General features: G+C 41.4%; 2 protein-coding genes across 2 annotated transcripts in view; one reads left to right on the top strand and one right to left on the bottom strand.

Annotated features, from left to right (window-relative positions):
- LOC128453809 (collagen alpha-1(XIX) chain) overlaps positions 1-11,052 on the top strand; it is a 97,782-nt gene extending 86,730 nt beyond the window's left edge. Inside the window, exons 51-54 of the mRNA XM_053436898.1 lie at positions 804-870; positions 961-1,098; positions 4,664-4,741; positions 7,301-11,052. Of these exons, the coding sequence (XP_053292873.1) occupies positions 804-870; positions 961-1,098; positions 4,664-4,741; positions 7,301-7,401 (384 nt within the window). The 3' untranslated portion in view covers positions 7,402-11,052. The remainder of the gene's footprint in view (positions 1-803; positions 871-960; positions 1,099-4,663; positions 4,742-7,300) is intronic.
- A 1,032-nt stretch (positions 11,053-12,084) lies between these two features.
- Positions 12,085-25,564, bottom strand: col9a1b (collagen, type IX, alpha 1b). Its single transcript, XM_053436104.1, has 32 exons — positions 25,490-25,564; positions 24,993-25,055; positions 24,864-24,899; positions 24,707-24,769; positions 23,644-23,697; positions 23,236-23,271; positions 23,070-23,093; positions 22,928-22,981; positions 21,939-21,992; positions 21,683-21,715; positions 21,536-21,592; positions 21,381-21,434; positions 20,091-20,144; positions 19,939-19,992; positions 19,785-19,838; positions 19,640-19,693; positions 19,489-19,542; positions 19,354-19,407; positions 19,195-19,248; positions 18,307-18,351; positions 18,137-18,190; positions 17,999-18,052; positions 17,853-17,906; positions 16,791-16,862; positions 16,572-16,607; positions 16,422-16,466; positions 16,293-16,325; positions 16,040-16,186; positions 14,908-14,962; positions 13,873-14,061; positions 13,679-13,756; positions 12,085-13,022 (listed from the first exon to the last, which is right to left on the bottom strand). Exons 1-32 carry the CDS (start codon positions 25,562-25,564, stop codon positions 12,826-12,828), a joined length of 2,040 nt encoding a protein of 679 aa, XP_053292079.1. The 3' UTR covers positions 12,085-12,825.
- Between the last annotated feature and the right edge of the window lie 1,602 nt (positions 25,565-27,166).

Below are 27,166 nucleotides of genomic sequence, written 5' to 3'. Positions count from 1 at the left end.
AAACACACAGGGCTGGTGTGACAGGCAACACTATTCACACTAAGCACAGTGTTTTTATTACTACAGATCCAGACGTGGAGAGACACCAGAGAATCAGTTTATAGACTCGTGATATTAAATGTAATATTTCCCGGATGAATCTGTTTTACTCCCGGGTGCAAATGTGATATTTTAAGCAAAGTGGGATGTCACCGTATAGAAATCTGAGTTTCCGCAGTATTCTCTCCTCCGTGCCATTTCTTCAGCATGGTTTCCCATCATTCTGTGGAAATTGAGGTTTTGAGTTAAGAAATTTGACAGGTATCTCTTTGATCTTCATGCCGTGATAACTGTCTTCTCTACTGCCTCCTCCTTTGCTTATGCAGCTGCTATTGTGTCTTAACTGTGTTATCTTTCTTTGTGTTATCCCTCCATGCCAGCGGCTGCCAGTAGCCAGGCAGTTTGTTTCCGATCGTCTGTCTGTTTTTGTGAACACGATATCTAAAGAAGACCTTTAGGGAGTTTTTTAAATTTGGTACCATTGTTAAGTTGGACTCAAATAGGAAGCAATTAGAATCTGGTGGTCAAAGGTCAGGGTCATTGTGACTTGACCAGTTTTAAACACAATATCTCAGGACCTCCTTGAGAGAATTTCTTCAAATTCTGTATAAACCTTCAGTCGGACTCAAAGATGAAATGAAGGTCGCAGTGACCTCATATGAGTTCCGAAATAAATGATTTCGACTGAAAAGGAACAGGAGGGCAGAGGCATAATTCTAGTTTGTGTTAAAAAGCATCAGTGAAACATAATTCTCTCCACACAGGGAGATCCTGGCGTCATGGAGGAGCTCAAAATGTTTATCCAAAACCAAGTACTGCGGATCCTTGAAGGTAACGTTTTGTCCATCTTTGTTCTCTACTTTCTGTCCTTCTGTTGTCCCTGGGATTCTTTCATGTGGTTTGATTCTGCTCACTTTGTAGAGAAGCTATCGAGTGCTGCCATGATGCAGAAGACACCCGCAGGCATCTTAGGTTCACAAGTTCAGGGGCCTCCAGGACCTCCTGGAAAGGACGGATTTCCAGGCCCGCCAGGAGAGCATGGACCTCCTGGTCCTCAAGGTAGGAGCTCAAGCTGGCAGCTGCTGGGCCGTAACACAACATAACATAACACACCCTCAGAAAAATAACCTCCTCTGTTAAGAAATAACATTCTTATCAGTTGAATGCTCAAAAATGTTGGTGAAGCTTAACCATGTGTTTGAGATAATGAAACGTTTTTATAGTCGCAGCATTTGTTTGACAATTAAGCTGTTTTCAGACACGTGCACTGAAGCCACTGAAGACATTCGTGACAGATTAGATTTGAGGGCTTCTGATGATAGGGGTCGACCCTGATATTCTCATATAAGCAGGGACACCATAGCATTCTTTACCCAGAAGTCACCATTCACCTAAATGCTCCGGAAAAGTACCTCTTGTTGTGAACAGGTCCGACACAGCCAGTCTCCTGCTACGTTCTTCATATGGGAAAAGCAAAAAGTCTGAAAACTTGGGTCCAGACATTTTTCCGAGATCATGTCTGAAAACAGCTTAAATCTGACAAGCATATGCTGTATTACATATGTCGACTATTATATTTGAGGAGGCAGCCTTTATTGACATGAGCAGTTTTCTCTGTAATGAGTTCACATTCAACATTGGTAATTGGCTGGGTTGGGGTGCGGGCACCAATGTGGGGCTGACGCTTGTATTTTGTCGGGATTCATGGGTATTTTTCTCTTGCTTACACCCATATATCGATGCAGACTGAGGGGCGGGGAGCAGAGGAAAGGCCGGGAGTGTGGTGCACAGCGGCTCTCTGGGAAATATGAAGACAAACGAAGAATTGGCTGTGAATAAGAGAAAGTATTATCAGAGTGGACAGGAGAGAGCCCCAGTATTGATACCTCACTCCAGGAAAGAAAAGCCTCTCAGATACAAAAAGGAGGGTAGTCAGGAAAGCGGGTGAAACATTTTTTTTTTTTCTTTTTTTATCAAAGTGATACAACTCTCAGGCTGCTCATACAACACTAATGGTTTGCTGGTCAGGCTTTATACCTCAGACTTGCCTAGATTTGATTTGTGTCCGCAGCAGAACTGTGCAGTCTTAACTTTTTGAAGAGGAGGAGGAGGAGTGTGTTTTCGTGTTGGTGCGGATCCAGGCACCGCCGCAGTGGCCTTTCTCTTTGAGCTTTGTATCTACCTCACATTATTCAAGACCATTTACACTTTAACCTACTGCCAAATAAGATATAAAATGCTGCTTTCATCCATGAATAATGTAGTAAAAGTAGGCGACTACTCGACTATAAATATTTGTGCTGTGTTAATTCCATTTGCATTACACATGTTTTGGATTTTTGTTGTGCTTGTTTTATTTTTTTTATGCTTCCGAGGAGTGTTTTATAGGTGATTCTTAATGCAGCTGTGCAAAAAATATTTATTGAAAATAAAGGGGAAAATCATTTCCCACGGTAAATCAAAAAAATTCACAACTTCCTAATTCTCCCTTTGTTGACTGGTGCCTCCACTCAGCTGGGGAGAGAGTTTGGGGTAATATTTCCTCATTATATCTCGTCATCCTCCGCTGGAGAATGTGCTCCACTGGAATATCCAATTTGACTTGTTCTCCAATATGCCAGAATGAATTGTTTATGGAGAAAAATAACCCCTCTGTTGGATTTTCTTTTTCCTCATGGTTTGATTTTTACCTGGGTGAAAGTCTCAGGCTGTTAGAGAAAACCCATACGGATGCATGCTGAAGAGCATGTTAGTTATTTTTGTTCTCCCTCCTTTGTTGTCATTGAGTTCTCATTTATCATTCTATTCATCTTTTACATTTGACATCATGATGGAAATACTGATGTAAGTCATTGTGTGTGTGCCTATTTCATCAGTTCAACATTTTGTTGTTTTAACATACATATTTTATATTTTGTATTTCAGTGCATTGTGTATATTTATTAATACAGACTGAAACAAAGTGTCTTTTATTGCATTAGGTTGTAAAGTGTGTGTCGGAGCTGCTCTGCTTTGTGCTGTACATTGTGAAGGAATCCGTCAGTAAATATTGCGGTGATGTCGTCGGTGTTTGATGGCAGACGCTCAAAGAAAGCTGTTTTTTTTTTTCTTTTGAAAGGCAAAGCATGAATAAATGGACGTTGCTGTTATAATTTCGTTCACAATCGTGTACAACAGGTGCTCGACTGCAGTCATATTATCCTGCTTTGTCCATTAGTGCTTTCCATAAATGATTCAAGTACAGGACGCTAGTGACACCTTTCAAATTGTCATGCTCCCGTCTGGCGTCTCACCCAAACGTATCGCCCCGTGTGATGCTCAGGATATTTTTTTCTATTGTTCTGAAGGTACGTTGCTCTTTTCTCAATGGCACGTCTCTTCCCTGAATGAATGCCCCGGGGCCTGCGAGTGTTGAAATAAGTCTCATTATCGCTGCAATGTGTGGATAGCACCCCCCCCCCCCCCCCCCCTCTCTCTCCCTCTCTCTTTCTTTGAGACTCAGTTTTAGAGCATTCATAAGCCTTTTTTTTTTCGTTTCTTTTTTTGATTTTCTCTGACATGTAAGCATTGAAGCATTTCCCCTTTGGGCCAGGCGGTGTAAAGCTTCTAGTCCTTTCAATGTTTCTGATGCACTCCATGCAACTGCTGGCCCAGAGACTCCATTACTTTAAGTGCCTCATGGGGAGATATTTTCACAGCCCCACACGTCCGTGCTTGGTATGCCGCCATCCTGAGCTGTCAAGACTTACCGGCTTTGCATGGAGTGAGAAATCCTTTTGAATTTTATGTTTGTGTGCATATTGTTATAAGCAACACACTTGCTAGGCCTGACTTGAGGATTAGTGTAAATGCTTTGATACCTTTTCCTTATACACCTTTCCTGACAGACTGGGCATGTGCTTGTGCTCGACACTGCTTGATTTCCTTTTTTTTCATCTCTCCGAGGTAATCTAGTTTTCTTCCGGCGGCCGGATAGAAGAAGGCTGAGTGCTTTATGCACCGGCTCTTGTCAGTGTCTGATCGTGTGCGTGTTCTCCCGGAGAATTTCTTTTGAACCTTGAGTTTCAGGGTTTCGTTGTCGTGATGGTTTTTTGCATCTGCTGCATCTGTTTGTTCTCTATAGAATGACTCCATCTTTGATTACACGTCTCTGGTCACACTCCGTCTTTAACGACCCACATGTCTGACCTTAGATTTTTTTCAAAAAGCCTCTTTGCTCTGGTTGAAATCTCCATAGCCGTGCTTGTGACCTTTTTGTTGACAGAAAGTTGTGTAAGCCTGCAACGTTGCCTTCTTCAAACACTAACGCACATGTCGCTTGCTTGACGAATTTTTATTTTGACAGGATGTCAGTACGTCTTGTTATTCTTATGTGTCTTCACCTCAAGTGTAGACCTGATGCATGAAATTGTCACAATATGGATATTCAGCTTTTTGCTATGTATGAGTCCCCAGAGACATACAGGTTATAAAACTGTATCCCCATCCTGACACTTCTTGGATTTTTTGATGTTATGGCATTTGTTCTAATCTTACTAACTGTACCACACAATCCGTGATACCTGACAGGTTGACTTCCTATGGCAGTGTTTGTATTCAGCCAGCTTATTGTGTCTGTCCTCAGGATACAGGGGTCAGAAAGGAGAACGAGGGCAGCTTGGTCTAGGGTTACCAGGAGATCCAGGATCTACGGGAGCACCAGGTAAGAACAACACACTGAATTTATTTTTCTAATTCTGTGTTTTGAAGTATGTGGTCAAATGGAGACTTGAGCATCTGGTTTTGCAAACAAACTGAAAGAAAGGATGATCGATCCTGCACCAAAAACCTCTCAGCAGCAAGGACAAGTCCAAGACAGTGTTTCATTTTTTTTAATCAAAAACATTGAATTATTGAATTGCTCCTTCCAATATTAAAAGAAAAACTAAAGTGAAAAAAATTGTTGTATGATAGAGAGACAGATAGATAGATGTGTAGATGGATAGATGGAAAGATGCTGCAATAGATAAGATAAGACCCAATACTATAGATTGATAGAATGGATAAATTATAGATATATAGATAGATAGATAGATAGATAGATAGATAGATAGATAGAGATTCCTCTAGTGTCATTGCTCAGTAGTAGAATTTGTGTCACTTCGCAAACCTGAAATTCTATTTCAGCCTTCATTTGGCATCTCGGCATGTCAGAGATTAACACAGCTTCAAGATGGCACAGTCTTTTATATAAGTCAGGCGCTGCTGTAACATAAATGGGAGTCTAGCAGAGAAGAAAATGCTGCAGTGACGTGGCGCAGGCGTCCATTCTGTGAAGTAAAAGCCCATCTTGTTGTCTCGAACAAATGTTTCTCTGCTCACGACCTAAGATGTCAGCTGGCCCCACGCTCCTTTTCTACAAAAAATAACTCGACAAGAGGTGGGGCTACCTCACTGACTTTCAGTTTATATCTGAACCTAAAATCAAAGGGATGTGGAGGGAAAAGGGAATTTGGCTGTAGCTCCTCTGGACAAGGGACAAATCACAGCAGGTGAGAGACATTGTCTTTAGGGCCGGACAGACTTGTGAGGCACATTCAGTAACTGGTTCAAATGTTGGAACGTAGCAGAACAAACCGTTATAAGTTTGCTGGGCCAATGATCTAAATGTTCCCTTTGTATGTCTCTGGACAATAGAGGATTATTTCTGTCACTGGGGGACATCTTGTACTCTGACGTCCACATACAGTAGAGCACGTTCCCTCTGGACCACCTTGCAGGTTCATTGGAAACTGGGATATATGAACGTCGCACAGGAAGTTTCATGCACCAGTTTTATTATCAGGAAGTAAAAGCCTCCCAGGCCTGAGGGCTACATCTCCAGTGTTGACCGTTTACATTACAGCCTGTATCAGGGACGATACGTCATCATGTCCACCCACATCCGAACCAGATATTCTGGATACAAACACTGCCATCTTGTCCATATGGATCCAGAGTCTGTGCAGTATCGATGGGGGAATGGAGCCAAGGCAGCCAGGTCCCTAATTGTGAGCCAGTCCATCAGTTGTGAGCCAGTCTCAGCTGTCAATCATGACGTTTCACCCCATTTTTTGGCGTTAAACGACAATTGAAAGACAAACTTACCGGAAAATGAAAACTTGGTTTGTTTTTATTATGGTCCATATCCCATTCACTAACATTATGGGACACTTTTGGTTTCACATTTTGAGGCTGTCATGTCGTCCATCTCTATTTACAGTCTATGGTTCACACGAGGATCCTCTGGAGGAAATACAGGGAACAACTTAGTGAAATAAATTGAATTAGTTAATTTAAGTTATTCATCTCAGACTGCTCACAATGTAATTCTCCTGCAGTGCATTATTCTAGCAGCTGTAAGCAGCCACCTGAACAGAGATTTAACTGATCTGACTTGATTTGATTGTGACTTATTGCACCTTTTCCACTAACTGCGTCACTGTAAACCACCATAGCTCTGTGGACGGCTCGTGTGTGAGCAGTTACACAGGAGATGGATGCGAAGGGAGGAAAAGGGCAAGTCTTGTTTTCAGAGGGAGGAAAAGAACGAGGCAGCGTCTGTGATTCTTTTTGTATGAAGTGAGGGGCAGAGCTCCTCGAGCAGCGACGGCTCTGGCTGAGGTAATGGATGCTCCTGTGGCTCGACAGTGGAGGGGGGGGGGGGGGGGTTCTATAGGCTTCCCGGTGTGTTGAAAAGAAAATGAAAGCATTAACCTGTGTTTGTGTTGTGTGGACAATCTATGAGAGTCTCCACCTCGACAAGCTGTTGCCAAGTAACATGAGAGACCGGTGTGTGCCACGAGGACCTCACACCAATCTGAGAGCAAGATAATGTGTTTTCTCTGTCTGCCAGTGTCATTAGGGTGAAATTAGAGAATTCAAGTGCAAATGAGATATCAAGCTTTTGGTTTAAAACATACAACCTCTTAAAAATGCTTGTTGTCAAAGGGAGACATAATGATTTACTGTTGAACAAGTGAAAATGATATTAAGGGGAGGGAAGGGCAGGAAAATGGCAAATATTTATATCACATTGATGACAAATGCAAGCAGAATCTCATAGAGAACTTAATCATCACAACTACACTAGTGAAGTGTTTGAGTCAACAAAACACTTTTGGTGTTTCAGGGGTGAACAGTGTTGAAGCCAAATCCATTACAGTTCAAGTTGCTGGTGTCTCCTTCTTCAGACGTAATAAAACAAAAGAAAAAAAAACATATCATCCTCTTCTCTGTCAAGGTCCTCCTGGGATCACTACTAAGGCCCCTCCTGGTTCTCCGGGGCCCCGCGGACCTCCTGGGACGTGTGACCCCGGCGACTGCCTCCCGCCATCCTTATGAACCCAACCCGAGTGGTTTCAGCTAAAGTCGTAAGATGGACGTGCAGCTCTGAGATCTGTGCAGCCGCAGCAGAGCAGGAGAAGAGTGGGCCTCACTGTCTCTGACAGCTTCCTCAGCTCCGGCTCAATCAGACAACTGACCTCTTTAGTTCACTTCAGTCACATTTGGTTGCAAGTCTGGGTTTTTTGTTTTTTTATGGCATTTCTGTCGGGTTTGTTTTCAGCTCACTGAAAACCTTTTGAGTTTATTTATTTTCCCAATGGTTTTTACTTTAAAAGTTATTTCTTGTTTTCACATCCTCTACTGTGATGTAATGCATTCCTTGTCAACTCTCATTATGTCTGTCAAGTTCAGTCATGTCTGAAAACATGATCTTAATTAGTTGTGTGCCTCCTTCCTAATAGGTTTGCCTATGCACTCTTCTGTTCTGCTCGTCTGTTAGTCAGATAAGCCGGTGTGCTGGCAGAAGGTACATCTCTTGTGTGTGTGTGTCTGTATATGTGTGTGTGAGCGACTAACTGAATGAACGCTTACTTGTTTCATGTGTAGGTGTGAGAAAACAACTGATATTTTAAACTTTATGCAACCAAAGTGCAGCAGATGTGGCTGATATGGAAATTATTTATTTTAAGCGTGTTCTCGAGAATGTATTTGACTGATGGTAATAATAACTGTAGTAAATGTAGCATGATATTCAGTAATATTTCTCAGTAATATGTTCTGGATCACTGAGACAGCTGTTTGTTTATTGAAATCATTGCTCATGACACATTTGCATCATGATGGTTTCTGTAGATTCTGCGTCAGGGCTCAGAGCTCGTCGCTGAGGTTTATCTTTCTTTATCTTTTATAAAACATAAAAACTTGTAACAACATCATTGGGACATTTGGTGAAAATAATGTACTTCAAATTTTCACAGGCTGTGATGTGACCTCACATTCACCTCTACTGTTGGTTTATTCTGTAAATAACATGAACTCGTCCAATGGAGTTTATGATGGGACCTTTTTAATAACTGTTCATGAGTTTAGTTGTAATGTATCAATGTAGTGACCATAGTCTGAAAATATAGATACGTCTTCACTTCCTCCCACTATTCATTGCTGAAGCCAAAATATCCTGCATATGAACGCCACCATCTTGAAGATTTGAAGCCAGAGTGTGCAAGGATGAAGTACCGAGGTCACGTGATTGACCAATCGCAAGTCAGTCTCGGCTGTTTATAGCATCAAATAACTAATTAAAAATAAAACTTAGTAAAAGACTGAAACCGTCAATGAGAAACAATTATTTGACGTGTGATTTGACTTTTTAGTTTGGTCTATGTCCCATCTGATAACATGGTGGAGGTATGATTTATGATCTATACTGCATTGAGCCACCAGGTGGCGATCAACACACTTTGGCTTCGCTTTTGGGGAGAGTTGTGTGGTCATCTTTATTCACAGTCTATGATGAAGTCTTCACATTTGTTTTCAATCATACATCATTGAAAATGTAGTTTTTTTGTCTAACGTAATTATTAACATATATATTGTTTACATAGTGTCGTGTATGATGATTTCTCTGGTTTATTTGTATATTTTTGATTCTCAGCCACGCAAAGGAAATCGGACGACTTCACTACTATTTCTCATTTCTGTGAATCCTTCTCACTCATTAACATACTTGAACTTTTTTGTTTGTTTTAACAATAATATCGTGGTCTAGTCTACATCCTGGATTCACTCACTGACCAACTCCATGGGTCATTGTATAGTTTTGTTGTATGGGTGGGGGGGTCTCTTTAAGACTGGAGTTTTGATGTATTTATTTGCTTGTAACAGGTTTCAGATTCATTGAAATGTTTTCAGCTTGTTTCAGAAGGTTTCAGTCGGCTTTGCCTGAACGGGCCATGTGATATTTCTGAAACAGAAACTCACACGTGGAGGTTGGAATATACTTCGAAATGAAATCACACTGAAAATTTAATCTCGAACTATATTCAAACCTCCACATGTGAGTCACTGAAATTTGGCAGACAATATTTTCCAGTATGTAAACTTTACATTTAAATTAATTTACCATTTAATTATTGTGAGGAAATTCAAAAAGCAACCTCAACTATATAATTACACTCGAGGTTTGTGTTGCAGCAAAGATAATTATTTTCTCGTGTTTTTTTTCTTTCCTCAGGCTTTCACTCCGAGCGCTGTTTAATGAAAGTTTGACTCAAAGGCTTAAAGTTGAATTTTAAGTGTCCTGCTATGATGAATGTTTGAAAGGTTCTGTGGGAGTATCTGACATTTATGTGATGCTAAGAACTTCCCTCTCTTCTCGTTTCATCCTTTAAGATCTGTATGACACTTTTCCTTTTTTTTTTCTTTTTACCTCACATCAAGCTTCTCTTACGCATGTAAGCTGCAGAGATTTTATTTTTTATTTTAATGAATTTTTTTCCCAGCATGCCAGCTTGGTTTTATGTGTTAAATTGTATCAGTGTGAGTGGGTCTAATTTTTAAATGGGTATCGAATTGAATGTGTGCCAACGAATTCATTTGTGGGTTGAAAGAGCCCCCTGCTGGACATGTGTTTATATTGTCATTGCTTGTAATTTAATTGGGGAAAACAATCTTTCTTTGGGTTATAAGCTTCATCAAATCCCTTCCCTCTGTTGACTACTGTTCTTTCACCACACTAATTTTCATATTGGGCTTAATGGCTTCCCCTCGGATACAGTAACGCAGACCTTGACCAAATCCAAATGAGACGGCATTAGCAAACGTAATATCTGAACTTTTTGGTGCACTGACGAGAGAAAGAAGCTCTCAGGGTAAATTGAATTTAGCTGGAATTGATATTAATGCGCGCCAGTTTGTGACTTTCACTTTAGCTTAACGGTTTGATAACGAGGGAGAACAAAAAGAAACGGCTGCTGATGTCAAGGCCCGCTTCATTTCACATCGCTCCGCGTTAAAATCCATTTATTCTTAGTGGGAAATATCCGATGAATAAAACCTGTCTAAGGAAGGAGGTGTTGAAGCGTTCTTCAAAGGAAACGCTCTCTTACAGCCTCGTGAAAGTTCACTTTTAAACGTCACTTCTTTGTCTGTTGTTTTCACAGTAATGTAACCCGATCTGTTGCCACACGTAATCTAATCTTGTAAATAAGCTTGTAATGAGGGGGAATATGGATAAGCCTCTCAGCATGGCACCATGGATTAAAAATGTCCGCCTGCTGCTTTTCACTGTAGCCCGCCGCTGCTCCCTGTGTCGAGTGACCTTCATGCCTGTTTTCGAAAGTCTTTTGTTCGGTTAAACATCTACCTCACTCTTGGTTTACCACGTCGACATCGTTAGCTATTTTGGAAGAATAAAGAAGAAAAATCAACACTCACTGTTGCCTTTCACTGGAAAAAATAAGCAATTTAAACCTGGTGTGTGTGTGTAAACGGTCCTGGATGTTAAGAATCAGAGCCGGTCGACTGATTCCGAAATGTTGAAGAGTAGGGGCAGTGATTCTCCTGTGGGGGGGGTGATTCTCCTGTGTGTGTGTGGTTACCAGGAATCAGAGGTTATATTTTACACTTTTCTTTGCAACATCTTTTATCTTCACACTGATTAATGGCACCTGCCTTACACATGTGCAATAAATGTTATTCAGTGCTTTATTTCTGCTGGTCTCCTGTGTTTCTGCACTTATATATAATGCAGGTGAGATATTGTACAACAAGTCTGTATGAGAATCAACACCTTGTGGTTGTATGCCTCTGTTCAAGAGACCAAAACAAAGAAAAGAGCCCAAATGGAAACAGTTTATCCTGGAGTCTAGGTGCTAACTCGTGCCAAATTTCAAAGGATTCTCTTGAGGAGTTCTTCAAATAACGCGTTCACAAGGCCAATCGGGTCCGTGGTTAATGTTTGTGTCACATGTACCCGGGTGTTCCTGATATGTCACCATCATAAGAACATGAGGTCATCGGGATCTCGACCTTTGACCACATAGTGAATGTTTGTGCTGAATTTGAAGAAATTCACTCAACAAATATCATGTTGATAAGAACGGGACAGACGGACAACCTGAGAACACAATGCCTCCAGTCAATGGCTATCACTGGTGCGGGGGTATAAAAAAAGCAAAAAAATAATGTTTGAATATTTAGTTTGTGTTAATAGTAATATCAGTAACCGTTCAAAAACACCATCTGCCAGATTTTCTTTCACCATCTCCTTTTCAAAAAGCAATTAAATTCATAAAAATGCTAAATTGTGCATAAAACCTGTTACACCGACACCGACAGATGTTTGGGAGTTTTAAAGTTCCTTCTGGATTTTGAACTATTCCTCCACAAAGTTTCACTCGTGTTCTGGAGCTTCTGCTCTTATCACACAGTTGATAAATGGAGACAGACGAAGTGCTCAGAAGATGTGAACATTTCAACTTCCCTTTTTTTTACCATGACAACATCTCACCCAACTCCATCTGCTGTTAGGATGAATCATGCTGAACAGCTACAAGAGTTGAGTTTTTATTTTAGCAGTTTTCAAAGGAAAAAAACAGGAGCATTGATTTTATGCATGTTCTGACATTTGCCACAATATAAAGAAAGAAACCAGTATACAGAATAAATTAAACACTGCGTGCGTTGTTTTCTTTATTTCTCACAATAATGAGGCTTTCCCTCATTCCTGTATTATATTAACGTATAGGCACAGCTGCTCTCTTTCTGTTCCTTCTGTACACTCACATCAGCTTGTTTTGTAGGAAATATAATATAACCACATTTCAAACATATTTTTTTTACAGATTTACAACAAACTGAAGTCAGTGTGACTTGATGGCATTCTTGTCCTCTCTCCTTTTTATTTTAAACTCCAAGGCTGAAACGATGCTCGGACAAGAACAAAATAAAAATCTTTACAGCAAATATGAAGGTGCCTGCATCTTTGGTACATTAGCACATAAAGAGCAAAATATTCGAAAGCAAAAAAGGCATTTTACCTGAAAAACCTGCTCCTGATTTGATTTGGGTCATTAATTGTAGTGTGTGAGAAACAAGTGTAAATGGAGAAGAGGAGATAAAAGCAGAGGGAGGAGAGTGGGATAAACAAACATTTCTGGTCATTCCATTTCGTCTCAGTAATGTGAACTCACTACCCTGAATATATCAAAACATCTCTCTGGTAGAAAAATACAACAAGAAAAAAAAAAAAGCTGGATTTTATTCAGCACATAAAAAAAACAATGTTCTTGTTTTTTCTCTGTTTTACTTGAGTCTCCTTCCGATGGAGCTGTGGCTGCCACAGAACACGCTCACGACACTAGAGGTTAATGGATCGAAGGCACCACAACAACCAACAGCCCGAGGGAAGAAAGTGTGAGAAATGATGTGTGCTCAGGGGGAGATAATCCAACAGTCTTTCTGTCTCTGCCAGAGTGGCTCTTAGTTCCCTGCGGGTCCCTTCACATCCAGAGACTGGTGGGCGGCCCCCGCCTGGAGGTTACAGGCCGACGGGTCGCAGTAACCATTAGGGCCGGCTGAGCCAGGAGGCCCGGGCACACCGTGCTGACCAGAAGTGCCGGGAGGTCCCCTCTGCCCGTCCCGACCCTCCTGACCGTAGCCTGGTTTGCCTGCTTCACCTGTGATCATGAAATTCATGTGTCAGTAGTTACACTAAGGGGAGTCACCTCCGCCAAGGAGGCTCTGTTTACATCTGCGTTCGTTTGTTAGTTAGCAAAATAACTAAAAAACTGCTGGACGCATTAAAATGAACCTGGTAGAATCCATTCAATTTGGACATGGTGACACTTGGCATTTATCAAAATTTACATTAAATTCTCAGAGAATAATTCATAGATCTTGATGAACGAAATCATGTATGCGTAATCAGCTTGATTGAATTTAATGGAAGTGCTGGGCTGAGGCGGAGGGATGCACTCTACTCGTGCTATTCTAGTTAATGCTGGGATCATTCTTCCTCTGTAGATAACTACCAGGGCACTTGGACAGTTCATACCTCAGCCAAAGCTAACACGCTATCTCGCCATGTTAAAGAAATGTATGTCCTGGATTTGTGCGTTTATCTAGATCCACAAAAAAAGTGATGGGTTCATCCTTGGATCAAGCTCCAACTCTCAAGAAAATGTCACGAGGTTTTCGTTGTTAGTTGCTAAAAAACAAACACAATCCGAGGTAGATATAAACTCTTAACAGGCAACAAACTGTTTCCATTTACATGAAGAAAAAACTAGCCATTAGGATAGAGGAGCAGATTTAAAAGGTAACATTAACTCACCAGGAAGTCCCGGAGCTCCTGGCTGACCTTTGGGTCCTCGTGCAGTGGGCCCTCTGGAGCCTCTGTCTCCCAGTTCACCTGTAACAAGCATTACAAGCATGAAGATAACAGTGCAAGTCAAACAATGACCATTATGTTTCATTTAACGACCAATGTTTGCCCTATGCAGCAACACCATTCAATAAGTTCATCACCTTTGGGTCCTTTATTTCCCAGGGCTCCTTGTGGGCCCTTGAGTCCGGGAAGGCCTCTTGCTCCACCATGCCCAGGGAAGCCATTGTCTCCAGGAGGCCCTTGAGAACCTGGAGCTCCGGGTTTTCCAGGTAAACCAACTGCGCCAGACTCTGGCCTCCTCAAGCTAGCTGCTAACTGGGCCAGCTGTTCTGTTGGGATAGAGCAGAAAGAGGATGAAAAACCATCATATGCTAAATGGCTAAAGAGAACACTGAACGTTCATAAACAAAATTGTTGTGACCGAGTGTTATCGGGGGAATTTCTAACATGTAACTTTAATAAATCACGCTGTAGTGAGACGATGCGGCAGCGCTTGTGCTCGAGGTGAATCTGTGGTCACGATATCCCTCGAGCTTCCCTCGTTTTTTAACCTTTTTTCATTTTATTCTTCAAATTGAGCAGAAAGGAGATAATACTATTTATTTCCAGCAATCAGCGACAGGAAATGTATGCTCATGGTGCAAAGAATCTAATATTAATCTCCCGTGGCTCCTCGCTGCATGCTGCTTTGCTCTTAAGATTTCAGTTTTCTGTCTGCTGATGAAAATTCATGCGCCGGCTGCTCGGCTGCTGTTTTTTTTTTTTTTTTAAGATTTCCTTTCCTGGCAGACTCGTTGCTTGGAGCAGAGGAGTACAGGTCTGCTCGAGGTGAAATTAATTTTTCAGTGCGTAGGGCATAAAAAAGTCATGAGCGTAGGAGATGAGTTGTGAAGACGAATGAAGAGAACAGAGGTTGTGACTTCAGTGAAACATTTCTAAAGCTCGGAGAAGGGATTTTTTCATCCATCACATAAACAAAGACCGAAGCTTATTTCATGTTTCACTTATTAGACCTTTCCTTTTTCCTGAACTTCAGAGTATTCGGAGACGGCCCGGATCAACGAGACGCCAGAGCTTCATGTATGAATGTGTAATGAGGCATTCTGGGAAAGATTAAAGTCGAGGAATGAGGTGTGAACATATGAAAAATGGGGTCAGAGGCCCGTCTGTCTTACCTTGCATGACTCGCATGCAAACTTGTCTGATGTGCTGATCACTTGGCTCTTTACCCTGGAAAAAGACAAAAAGACGAGTATATTTCATTACAGCGTATAAAACATTTACGTAGAGACTCTGCAGCACTGTTATCAAGTGAAAACTGCACTCCGCCATTTTTTACTGACTCCTCTCTGGGTGTAAAAAACCTCTACCAGTCTTACAACCTGAGGTGAAGCTTTAAGAAAATGACATTTTGGACATATGTACAAGAGTTTTCCATTACAACGCCACAGGTATTACATCTGAGCTGGGATTTTATCGATCTCCATGAGAAAACACTCTTTTTGATAACCTCCTCTGCGGGGATGTTAGAGTGCCGCTCTGCCTGGAGCTGGTGGGGATTCGATTCCTGCAGAGAAGATTCAGCTAGAAACTTTGAGAGCATCTTGTTTTTGTGTTTGGATTCATTCACTTCTGCCTTCAAATATTTGGGTTTTGAGTTTTTCGAGCTTTTGCACAATTTAGAAAAATAGGACAACTTTACAAAGATAATAGAGATTAAAAAAAAGATAAAAACAGAGCAGAGAGAATTACTGAACCCAGAGAGACTTATTATAGGCCTTCAACCCAATTTTTGTTTTCATACTGTATGTTCTATAGACTTTAAAGTGGCTTATATTAATCAGTGCCCATTTGTTCCTGAGAATTGACCATAATGAGTAAGAAGACTTGGGCAGATACTTCATGTTCTACACAGGAAAGTGGTACTTTTCCATTTTTATGACAGAAAACATGAAGACAACCAATGACATGACACCTCTATAACACACACACACGCATCACATTCCCGTCTCATCAATACATGTTGGTGACTTTGCTTCTTCCCCGGAGCCATTGTGTGTTATCTTTACAGATCCATCATGGATAGAGGATTTAGATTGTTTAGATATGTGCCTGCCCACATATACTATTACTGACCATACCTCTAATATAATGTTGATTTGATTTGATTGGATGATGATTCACATTTTAGTTCTGAGAGTTTCAGTAAAGACGTTTTGTTGCTATTCCTCCTCACTCTATCACACTCTCTCCACTCCACTAACTTCATCAAGTCTCTCAATTTGAGATGTTTTCCCTTGGACCTACCGCAGGCCCCTGAGATCCTCTGATTCCAGTTTGGCCCCTGTTTCCCTGCATGCCCCGGGGTCCGGGTGTACCGGGAGGCCCGTCGATGCCAGGCTGACCTCGACTTCCCTCTGGACCTCTCCTGCCAGACTCGCCAGGGTTTCCACCCTTTAAAGAGAAACAATATGAGGCACCAGACGAGGTCAAATTGCAGCACTTTCTCTAAACGGTCCGAAACCACTGGACGATACTGAGCTTCTCTGTGTGAACTCACCTCTCCTTTAGCTCCAGATTCTCCTGATTCACCCTGATGGATCGAGAGACAGAGATGGTTACACTCTGGAGAGATTGCTGAGTAGTTAGTGTAAGATAAAACAGTGTTAGTGTTGGTTCAACAACTTACAAGTTCTCCTTTGTCGCCAGGGTTTCCCTCATCACCTTGTGATCCCTATGAAAATATACTCTTTGAATTATGTACGGAAAGTATCCCACCTGTTATTTGAAATGTTGAATGACTATTAAGACAGAATAAGTTAGTATCAGTGTTTCATACCTGCTCTCCTTTGGGTCCACCTTCTCCACGATCCCCCTGTAATAAAAAAAACAAACCAAACAAGTGTGTTAATCAACTAAATTATCTTTAGAGATGTTCCATTTCTCCACACTAGAGGGAGCTAATCAGCTGTTTGCTGTTGGGACATAACTCTCACTGGTCAAGACAATGGTCCTGAATCTGAGGAGGTCCCTGAGTGGGACTGTGGCGTTTCCTTACCCTCTCTCCTTTCACACCAGGAAGACCAGAAGGACCAGGGAGGCCGGGGAGGCCAGGGTCACCTTTGGGTCCCTATAACATACAACACATACTGTATTTTTTGTATTTCTGTGCAATGCCAATGCATCTGACAATAGAGGACACATCTACTTCTGGTATCAGATATAAAAAAAGATCGGGAGCAGTGCAGAAGAGAAACACATCATAAAGGGTAGGACTTTTTTTTTTTTTTAAATCAAAAACTATTAGCACATGAACAAGCTATACAGAGATTTTTTTCTTTCCACCCATAACTGGCTATTGTATAGGTTTCTTATGTAAACACTGAACTCGTTCTTTGCACATCATCCATATTTACTAAATGAATAATTTATTTTTATGCAGAGCATTAAGCAGATCACAATAAAATGGTCATTAGAAACCTAAATTAAACTTGTTTTCTACATAATTTATCCAACACAAGGGATAATATAATATAACAATAACACACACTTCTGAGGGCAGGAGAAACATCTGAGCAGGGTTATAAACAATATGTTGAAATCCAAAGCAGTACAATGAGCTCTTTAAAAAAACACCTTTTGGCAGTGCGGAAAGTCCTTAGATATCGATAGTGAATAAGAGCGAATAACTAAAAAGCTTATTCTCTCGGGCCTGTTTGTCTGAGCTGGTCCCTGTTTGATCGCCGGCCGACTGTCTGAGGAATGCCAGGAGAACAGAGAGCTCATTCAGCCCGCTGCTCACCGCTCTCCCCTTGCTGTGAAAATAGACCTCATGTGAGATCCAGGCTCGGCCTATTCTCTGAGACATTCCTGTGAGAACCACAGCCAGGGCTACTGACTCGGAGGCTTCCACCTTCTCCTCAGATTGTTTTTTTCACAGTATGAAAAACAAACAAGAGGAAATTATCATTTAGTGCTACTCTTTGTGGTTCTGTCCTCCAGAGGTTTATTCTTTTTGTTGTACAAGAACTTTATTTTTGTCAAGTAAGGCCATTCTTAATCTTTTTGAAATGGAAATCAATGTATTTTCAGTTCAGTTGTGAATGTGTTTATCTCTTACCCTGGCACCTGGCTTTCCAGATGAACCTTCAGGGCCTTTTCCTCCTATGTCTCCCTATGAGAAAAAGAGAGAATGATAAGAAAGAGTTGAGTCAAATGAAAGACAAAGTAAAGACACTGGACACTCATCTGATAGATGATACTCACAGCATTACCGATGGGTCCAATAGGTCCCACCTCGCCTTGTTCTCCACGCTCACCCTGTGGAGAGACAGTGAAAATCACTCAGCATCACGACAGAGGTGACAAAGGACCAGGACAACATGTGCTGCTTGTATAACTTACTGTTTTGCCAGCAGGTCCCAATGTTCCAGGGATGCCTGACTGACCGAAGTCTCCCTACACAGAAACAACCAAAACTGCCTTTTAGATTTTTGTCAATTTAAGAAAAGAAAAATCTACGAATAAATGCAAGAAACAACAGAAAATGTGTATTAATAGATTGAGAAAACTACCTTAGGGCCACCTAAGCCTTTTTGTCCAGGAGAACCAAGCATACCCTAAAAGCACAGAACATTTTTGAGGAGAAACAAAAGAAACAGAGATTAAAAAACAAATTCTGACAAGACAGGGGGAATATTCAAAGAAACAAGAATTCACTTGACTGTAAAATTCCCATGAGTGTGAAGAAGACTCAGTGGGAAAACATATATTTGTTTAAATCATCTGACTTTTACACCCAGCTGGCAAAGGGACTCACAGAAGTACATCTTCTTGTATCAAAAATGGCTTTAGTAGAAGTATATGTATTGATTGAACCTCTTTACTCAAGTCACAGTTTAAAAGTACAGGCTCTCAGATGTATTCATATGAAAGTAGAAAGTACCCCTGTGAGGCCCATTTCTACCGACTGTATCTGTGCTAGAAAGTACAGATATTTGTGTCAGAATGTAGTGAGTTAAAGTTAAAAGTCCTAGTAAACTAGTAAGTAAGTACAGATACCAGACAAATCTACTGCAGTACAGTGACCAAGCACTTGTATTTTATTACCTCCCTCCTCTGCTTTGCCACCTGCAGAATCGTTCCACTGATTCTCATAAGGGATGAAAAAGCGTAGCATCTGTCCCTGAGGAGGACAGTAATTGCTGTCGCACAGCACACCCTAGTGTATGTGTTTAATATCACAGCTTGGTGGGATTTAGGTCAACTTTATCATATATTATAAAATATAAGATCTTAAGCACATCTTATTGCTGCTTGTTGCTGCAGCACAGAGGTGGAGACGAGTATCGTACTGCAGCATGTCTGAGCTGTGGCGCCTCTAAAGCTGCCCCTGGTGAGTTTACTCAGGTGCATCCATTTGGAGTTGGTTTTGACAGTTTGGGGTTAAAGGTCATACTCACAGGAAACCCCTGAAGTCCAACCTCTCCAGGAACACCAGCCTTCCCCACGCCTCCCTGCAGACCAGGAACAGACAGTGAGCAAAACGCTGCTCATATAGCAACGGAAATAACCAGGTAAAGTAGATCTTTATGTTGGAATCAGGAGGATTTATGCTTTACCTTCGCTCCCGGCATCCCAGGAATACCCTCGCGACCATCCACACCTGGTAAACCCTGGCGATGAAAATAATCAGTCGTTTGTACAAAATGCGTCTGAGGAATAGTTTTGTTTGTTCTCGATGATCAGACACTCACAGACTCTCCCTTGGGACCTGGCACGCCTGTGATTCCTCTTGGCCCTAGAGCACCCTGAACAACATAGCAGCAGTACAATTAGTCATTTTACGATAGCTCTCGTATACAGTCAAAAGGGTTTACTTGCAGGTTGATGAGTATGTCGACTCACCGTTTCCCCTTTAGGCCCGAACTCGCCCATCACACCTCTCTGTCCTTGATCCCCCTGAAATGGTGGATTAAATCAAACATTTATGACTCATACATATGGCATTTACTCAATAAATAACAGCAATCATATTGTTGGTAACACTTACAGTTGCCCCCATGACACCCTGAGCACCTATGTCTCCATCATGACCTCGAGCTCCCTGCCAGAGAACATAAGCCATTGAGGGTTTAGAGTAAATTATAAGGACACTGATGTTTATGACTGGTACCATGGCCTGAAAACATTTGAGACACACTTACCATCTCTCCCTTGGGGCCCAACATTCCCATGGCTCCACGGTTTCCCTGGGAGCCCTATAATCACAAGAGGTCCAACAGGTTCTCAGTGAGCAGAGAGAACAAACCAGAGACGGTGAAGAACTCAAAAGGATCAAACAAATTGTGTATCTCACCGTTGATCCTTGGGATCCGACCTCTCCTTGACCTCCCTGGTCACCCTCCTCACCCTGAGTGGAAAGAAAACAGCCAATTCAAGTCAATCACATTGAACAGTGAAAATACATCCTAACACATGATGCAGCTGGCATCCCATGGTTTCCTCTCTTTCACAGAAAAATGTACCTGCAGGCTGCCCCTATCAACTGTTAATTAGAAAATGACGGAGCCACTCTGAGATGTGTTTAATACCCACGTCTTAATGGATCGCGGGAGGGGGGGAGAAGCAGACGATTTAACTCCAAATTACCCCTCTCCTGCTCTGCAAATTACTAATAATTTATGTGCTGACTTTGACACAGACCTGAGGAGGCATAATCACGAAGATGGAAAATGCTTTGGGTCTGAGACTGTGCAAATTAGGCAATGTCAGTCTTTAATAATTAGTATTAGGGGAAGCTATGAAGGTGTATAAACAATACATAGCTTATAATCAAATATTACATGATGAATGTCAACCGTTGTTTAGGTTATATAAAAAGAGAGGAATGAAAATATTGTCATCTAGTGGGTATTAATCGTCTTCTCGTGGAAAAAAAACGTTAAGTCGGCGAAAAATAAAATCTGAGCAATTTCAACTGATGAATGATTAAAATAAATGTCTCCAATCTCTAGTGGTTTGATAGAAATGGTAATAATAGCAATAATAATCTGTGTTTGTCTCGTTTAAATAAAGATCAGTGATAATATTATACATAATATGTATTTACTGGAATATCTTTATTTCTGTTCTTTTCAAATATAAAGTGAAATTCTTCTCACTACAATATTCATCTTCAATGTCATGTAGTTGTGAATAGGGGGGGAAACAGGGGAAAAGGCCCCTGAAATGAAACTTTCGATGAAGGAGAAAATCATTGTGCGGGGGACGCAGCAGAGACTGACAGTATATCATATCCTGGCACAGGGTGATAAAGGGAGATAGGCCCGGACTCATTTCCATTTATATAGTGCACGGAGGCATTACAGGAGAAGGGTAGTTGTGCTTGAACATCATTTCCAATAAATCATCCTCGGCACATTAAGTCAGAGGCATTACACACAGGCATGTATCACTTCCTCTTGAAATAGAGCAGCACAAATAATACTTGTCTCAAATGTGCTTGGAATCACTTCTTCACATTTAAGCCCTGGGTAATTATTTTTCCTGATGTTGTGACGCGTGTGACAGTCGTGGAGGCAAATTCATGTTTGGAAGTAGCTATTTATAAAGACATGAATTTTCCTCCAAATAGAACATATTTTACCTTGTGCCCTTGTTTCCCGGGTTCTCCTCCTTCACCTTTCACACCCTTGTGACCCTGGAAACAAGCAGAGAGGAGAAAGAGCACAGGTCAAACACACTGTACGTAGGGATTAGACCATGATTTCAGTACAAAGACAAAAAAACTCTGCTACTCACCTTCATGCCAGGAAGGCCGGGATGTCCAGGAGTCCCAGGTGGACACGAGTCTCCACACTAAACAGGACCAAACTACAAATTAGAAAATATTCCTGACATTTAATGAAAGGAAATCAGATTTATAAACCTCAGAAAGCAAAGCTTTACCAGTTCGGCACTGCCGAGCATTCCAGCTGCTCCCTGCAATGAAAGGGAAATACAAGTTAACACTTTCTATAATGCAATATATCAAACATAATGGCTCTGAAGAGCTTGTGAATCACTAGAGGAAAGGCAGCAGTGCGCAGCGGTGGCATCGCTTACAAGGCCAGAATTATTTCATGCCTTGCATCATGTTCCCTCTCGTGTGAAATATGAGTGATATGTAATCTTTGGTGATGTTATATGACGCTGGGGCACTTACTCTGGGCCCTGTTGGTCCATTAGGTCCCTGTGGTCCTCTCACACCCATGGACCCCTGTCAACAGAGATGAAGGTGTTAAAAAGACACAAGGACTCTGAATGTTCCTACTAACAACAATTCAGTTCAGCAGACGTCCTGCTAAAAGGCTTATGTCAAAGCCCAGATCCATTCATTCAACTGCAATATCATTTTCACTGTTAAACATCCATTACCTTCTCTGGGCCTCATGAATTCTTACACCATCATTTTGATTGTGAACATTTCAGATACGGGTTCACTTTTTTAATTTGCAAATATTCAGGGTAATCAACTCTCATTAACCATTCATTATCATATCTATTTAATCTTTTCTTGTTACAGGTGATGGTGATTCAAATGTTTCTGAGACACACTGATATTTATTTATACTCATGGTGAAATGTACAAAACCTAGATTATAGTTATAATTAAACTATATAATCATAACAACTGGTATGAAATCCAATATAAAATGATAACAACTTTGGCCCAAAGGCAAAATTATAGAAAAATAAGATAAATATAAGTCTTAACAACAAATTATTGATAAATTCTGGGATGTGAAATTACTCTTGAGGCAATTTATTCAGAAGAAATGTTGAATATTTTATATTGGGTATATTTTCTGAGTGTGTAAGTGCCTGAAATTGCTGTTTCAATTTTGTGAATACTCAGTGTCTCCTCACGTTAACAAGAATTGTTTTAAACAAAGCTGTTAAAATACAGTAGGTACAATCAGTATCAACTGATTACAGTGTGTGCAGGTGTAAATTGTGTTTTGGAACAAAAGTTTGTAGATTTGTGATGTCAACAATTCATCCAGCGAAAATTCCTCCACTTACATATCTACACTGTTATTTTCCATACATCACCTCAGTGTTCATTCCTGTAATAATTGATGCTGTGGTGTATAATCTAGTAGATAATCCTAATCTAAAAATACAACAGTCTATTGCTCTAACTCTACTCACAAGTGGTCCCACTTTTCCCAATTCACCCAGAAGTCCTCCAGGTCCAGGTGGTCCCTGCACAAAGACCCATTTCAGTTATTAAATACTAACACAACATTGATAATGAAAACTATTGATTGTGATGCATGAAAGAATGACTCACGGGGGGTCCATCTGGCCCAACACCCTAAGGAGAGAAATATACAGTATGACTCAGATTGGCACAATTTGGTGAACAAGCAGACTTAATCAAATATAGGCAGTCTCAAGATTATACATGGTCGATCTGATCCTTGCACTGACAGGTTTTGGGGGGAAATGTTACTCACAGTTGCCCCTCGGGGTCCAGATTGTCCAGGTTCACCCTAAAAGATAAAGATAAATACATTAGAGTCACGGACATTGAGACAAACACTGAAATAATGTATTGAGGTATAGTAAAGTAATTGAGCTGTGCGAGCCTGCAGAGGGCCTGAGTTAACATTCCTCTAGCTCATCACATGACTGAGCCGGACACTCTTGACCCGGCCCTGTTTAGCCTAATGAAGACCCATGTTGGGGCTTCACTCCCCACGGAGATTACACAGAGGACCTGCAGGATTAAGTCTCATTTGTCACGAGGAATTGGTTTATGCACTGCGGCTCCTCGCTGCCATGCCAAAAGACTGGACAGCAGCTTGGCACTGTTTCACTGACAGTGTCTAAAGCAGGAAAGAAAAGGCTCATTAGTCACTCACTTTCTGTCCGAAGGGACCGTCGGGTCCTGCATCTCCAAACGGGCCGGTCAGACCCTGCAGAGAGGAGACATCAGGATTAACTAATACATCATAACAAAGCCCAGGGCTCTCCAGCAGTTTTTCACCTTATATTTTAAAAACCATGAGTATTTTAATCTTGCTATTACCTCAGGAGCCTATACTTATATTCGCTATGTCAATATTCCTGAATCCAGCATCAGATCTCCATTGATTACATCCTAACACAATCATACTCCAGTGGGAGGGGTCCTATGAATTTATAAATGGGATTAACTCGACTATAACCACTCCCGCTTAAGTGTTTCAGTATATACTCTACTGCTTCTTCATGTTAGTCAGTCCCATTAAAATCAAAGCTCTGTTGGAGGCCATGTACTGTGTTCAACTTGGCATGCAGGCAGGAAGAGTCAGCACCAGGGCAGAGGGTAAATCTCTCAGAGTGCACACAGAGCAGAGAGCAGCATTCCTCTGGCTCATTTCAAACAAGCCCATTGAAGGAAATCATTCCACACTGTTTTGAGGATTCTCAACAGGAGATACTAACGGTGGCCAGCCTACAAAGCTGCCATTGTTCCCCAGCGTCCTGGCAGATGTGTTGAGGAATAATTTATAAAACTGGTTTATAACACAGCATTCTGAATAATATGTGTTGACGTGAACATACTTTATCTACCTAAACATTTAAGGAGAAACACTTCACATACAGCTCCCCTTTGCTGTCAGCACCCGTATTAGGTTACAATGTTTTCCTGCCCCTCCTTTAAACCCAGAGTTAATTAAACTCCGCTCCTGGTTTACTCCGTCACAAAGGAAATTTGAATTTTTTCATCCTGTTCAATAAATTCCTTACATTTTTTACACTTTTTACTTCCCTCTAAATCTGAAATTTCCATGGTCACTCATGACTAATGACCACCAACTTAACATATGTGGTGGGAGGATCAAACTTTGTAGTTCCACCTCCCCAATCGCAGGCTTGAGGTTTTATAGCAATATGAGGCAAACAGCAAAATACATGAAATGTAAAGCACAGAGCACTCACATCATTTCCAGGAATTCCAGGTAATCCCGAGGAGCCGGGTTTACCTGAATCACCATCAGGGCCCTAAAAAAAAAACATTCCACATATCTCAGGACAAAGATCTACAGTGATACACAATGCAATACATAATTTGTATTGCTTTATGAGTTATAATTACCGGGAGCCCATCCTCGCCGTCCGGTCCTCTTTCCCCCTACAACAAGAGAGATTCGAGGCTTACAGAGGAGCCATTGTAGGAAAGTACAGTATTTGGTGCATCATAGAACAATGAACTGAGAGCACTTACATCGATGCCATCAATTCCTGGGACACCTGCAGGTCCAGGAGGGCCAACAGGTCCTTCGCTCCTCTGAGTAAAAATAATAATAATATAAGAATAAAATACAAGTATCAATTTCCCTAAAATTACCTTATTATTTCTTTGTCTTTTCTTACTTTGACAAACTGCTGCACAGACATTATAAAAAAAGGAGCAGGTGCGCCGCTAGAAAAGAAGACTGTCTCTTGAATGCACTGAAATAACTTTCAGCAAATCCTGATGATTTCTTTCTGCAGAAATGTGCCAGCTCAGAGAGGACTTTGCAAAAGTAAAGGTGTCAAAAGATATCTGCAAACAAAAGCTGGCTCATCGTACTTTTCTTTCTAGGACAAATGCATAGTAAAACTTAAAACAACTGAATAAAACAACTACAGCAGCACTCACCTGCACCTCCGTCACATCGGGCTATAGAGACAAACGCACACAGAACACACAAAAGAAAAAGAGAGAGACATCAGTCTTACTTGAGCGGAGCAAATAAGGACAAGCTGCAGGAGCAGCACCAGCAGTGGCCCTCTGACGCTAGGGGCCCAAGCCATGATCTCCCCGGTGCAGGGCAGGAAAGGAAGAAAAGCTGTAGTCCTTTCACTGGGAATTGTTGGGCTGAAGGAGCCCCCGACAAAACAACCCAACTGAGTCCCCACTCAGCTATCTAGACCGTCCGCGGCCCCACAGCCATCAGCAGCTCATGTTTATTCATGAGATGACCGGTTACAGGAAGCGATTGGTGGGTTTGGAGAGGGGACACGGAGGGGAGGGGCCACACCGCAGACACCACCAATTGCAGGGTCAGCGGGTTATTTAATTTCTGATACCAATATAAATGTATTTAAAATTTGAACTTTAATCATTACAAAATTATTGGTGATATTGATTTCATGACAAGGGGAGCAGGAGGAGGATTGTTTTGGCACAACACACTGCTGTTATGCACTTTTACGCACTGTTGGTTTTCTTTACCTCGCCAATAACAACACCAAGTGGCTCCGTGAACCAACCAAACACTAGTTTAGGTTTAGTTACAGATACTTAACTTCAAACTACAATCAGATTATAGCTCGTCATGTTTGCATTCTTACCAAAGTCCCGGCTGGGAGGTCGTAACACGCTTCCGTCCGGGCTCGCGTCACATCGCAGTGAATTAGCATTGACTGGAGTTCAAACTTGATAAATACACAAGGGAACATTAGCACAATATCACCACAGCAAATGTAACACGTATAACAATGTCGCGCCTCAATTCTAATCCACTGCTCTGTGGCGCGTTATCCCCGCATTTTGCATAATTGCAGCACAGGAGAAACCCAGGAAGCAGAATGTGTTTGTGAATTAGTGACAGTGTGGAACTTGTGTTAAAATTATTAAAATGCGCCGAAACAGCTTAGGCTGTATTGTCAGAGGAGTTATAACCAAATATGCGTTGCACAACAAAGGGACAGGTGCCAACACGTGAGGGAAACACTAGCTGCGTGCTGTGGCAGATGCTGCAGGATAACTTGAAGAGACAGTAGATTTTCTCTAGAGGTCGTTGTCACACACAAGCCAAACAGGATGGTGAGAAATGTCAGGGATTCCCAAGCTTTTGCATGTCTAGGAATCTATTAAGGAAACTGTAGAGTTCCCCACTCTTGAATTTGTTTTTGTTTTTCCTGATGTGTCTCATTATTTTCATAGGACAGTTTAAATACACTTTACAGAAGAGGGTTAAAACTGAAACTGTGGAAATGTGATTTAGAATCTAATGTTCATGTTGGTGTTGTTCGCACAGTCCTGACAAAATAGGTCTCCAAACAACACACAGCATTGTGCACAGCTTGTGTGACAGAAGGACTGGAGGGCTGTTGCTGCTGCTCCAAATGTCTGACTGTCTTATATAAATTAGTGAGGCTCCACAATTAGAAGATTAATGACATGTCTGCTTGTGTCTTAGTTTTTATGAACAAGATTAAAAAAGATTATACCTTCTGGGGATAGAGAGCAACCAGTTTGTCACCATGACTACACAGCTCTTTATATAACCGATTACAGATTACAACAAAATTGGCAAATTTGTGAAAGTTCAATCACTCAAAGTTTTCTCATGAAACACCACTTCCAAAGCTTGTACCTTTATTGTGTGAAGAAGTAAAGCTACTGGGATA

Source organism: Pleuronectes platessa, chromosome 12 (assembly GCF_947347685.1).
Source record: "Pleuronectes platessa chromosome 12, fPlePla1.1, whole genome shotgun sequence".
Lineage (NCBI taxonomy): Eukaryota > Metazoa > Chordata > Actinopteri > Pleuronectiformes > Pleuronectidae > Pleuronectes > Pleuronectes platessa.
Note: the sequence above shows the minus strand (reverse complement) of the source record. Positions and strands in the feature narration are given on the sequence as shown.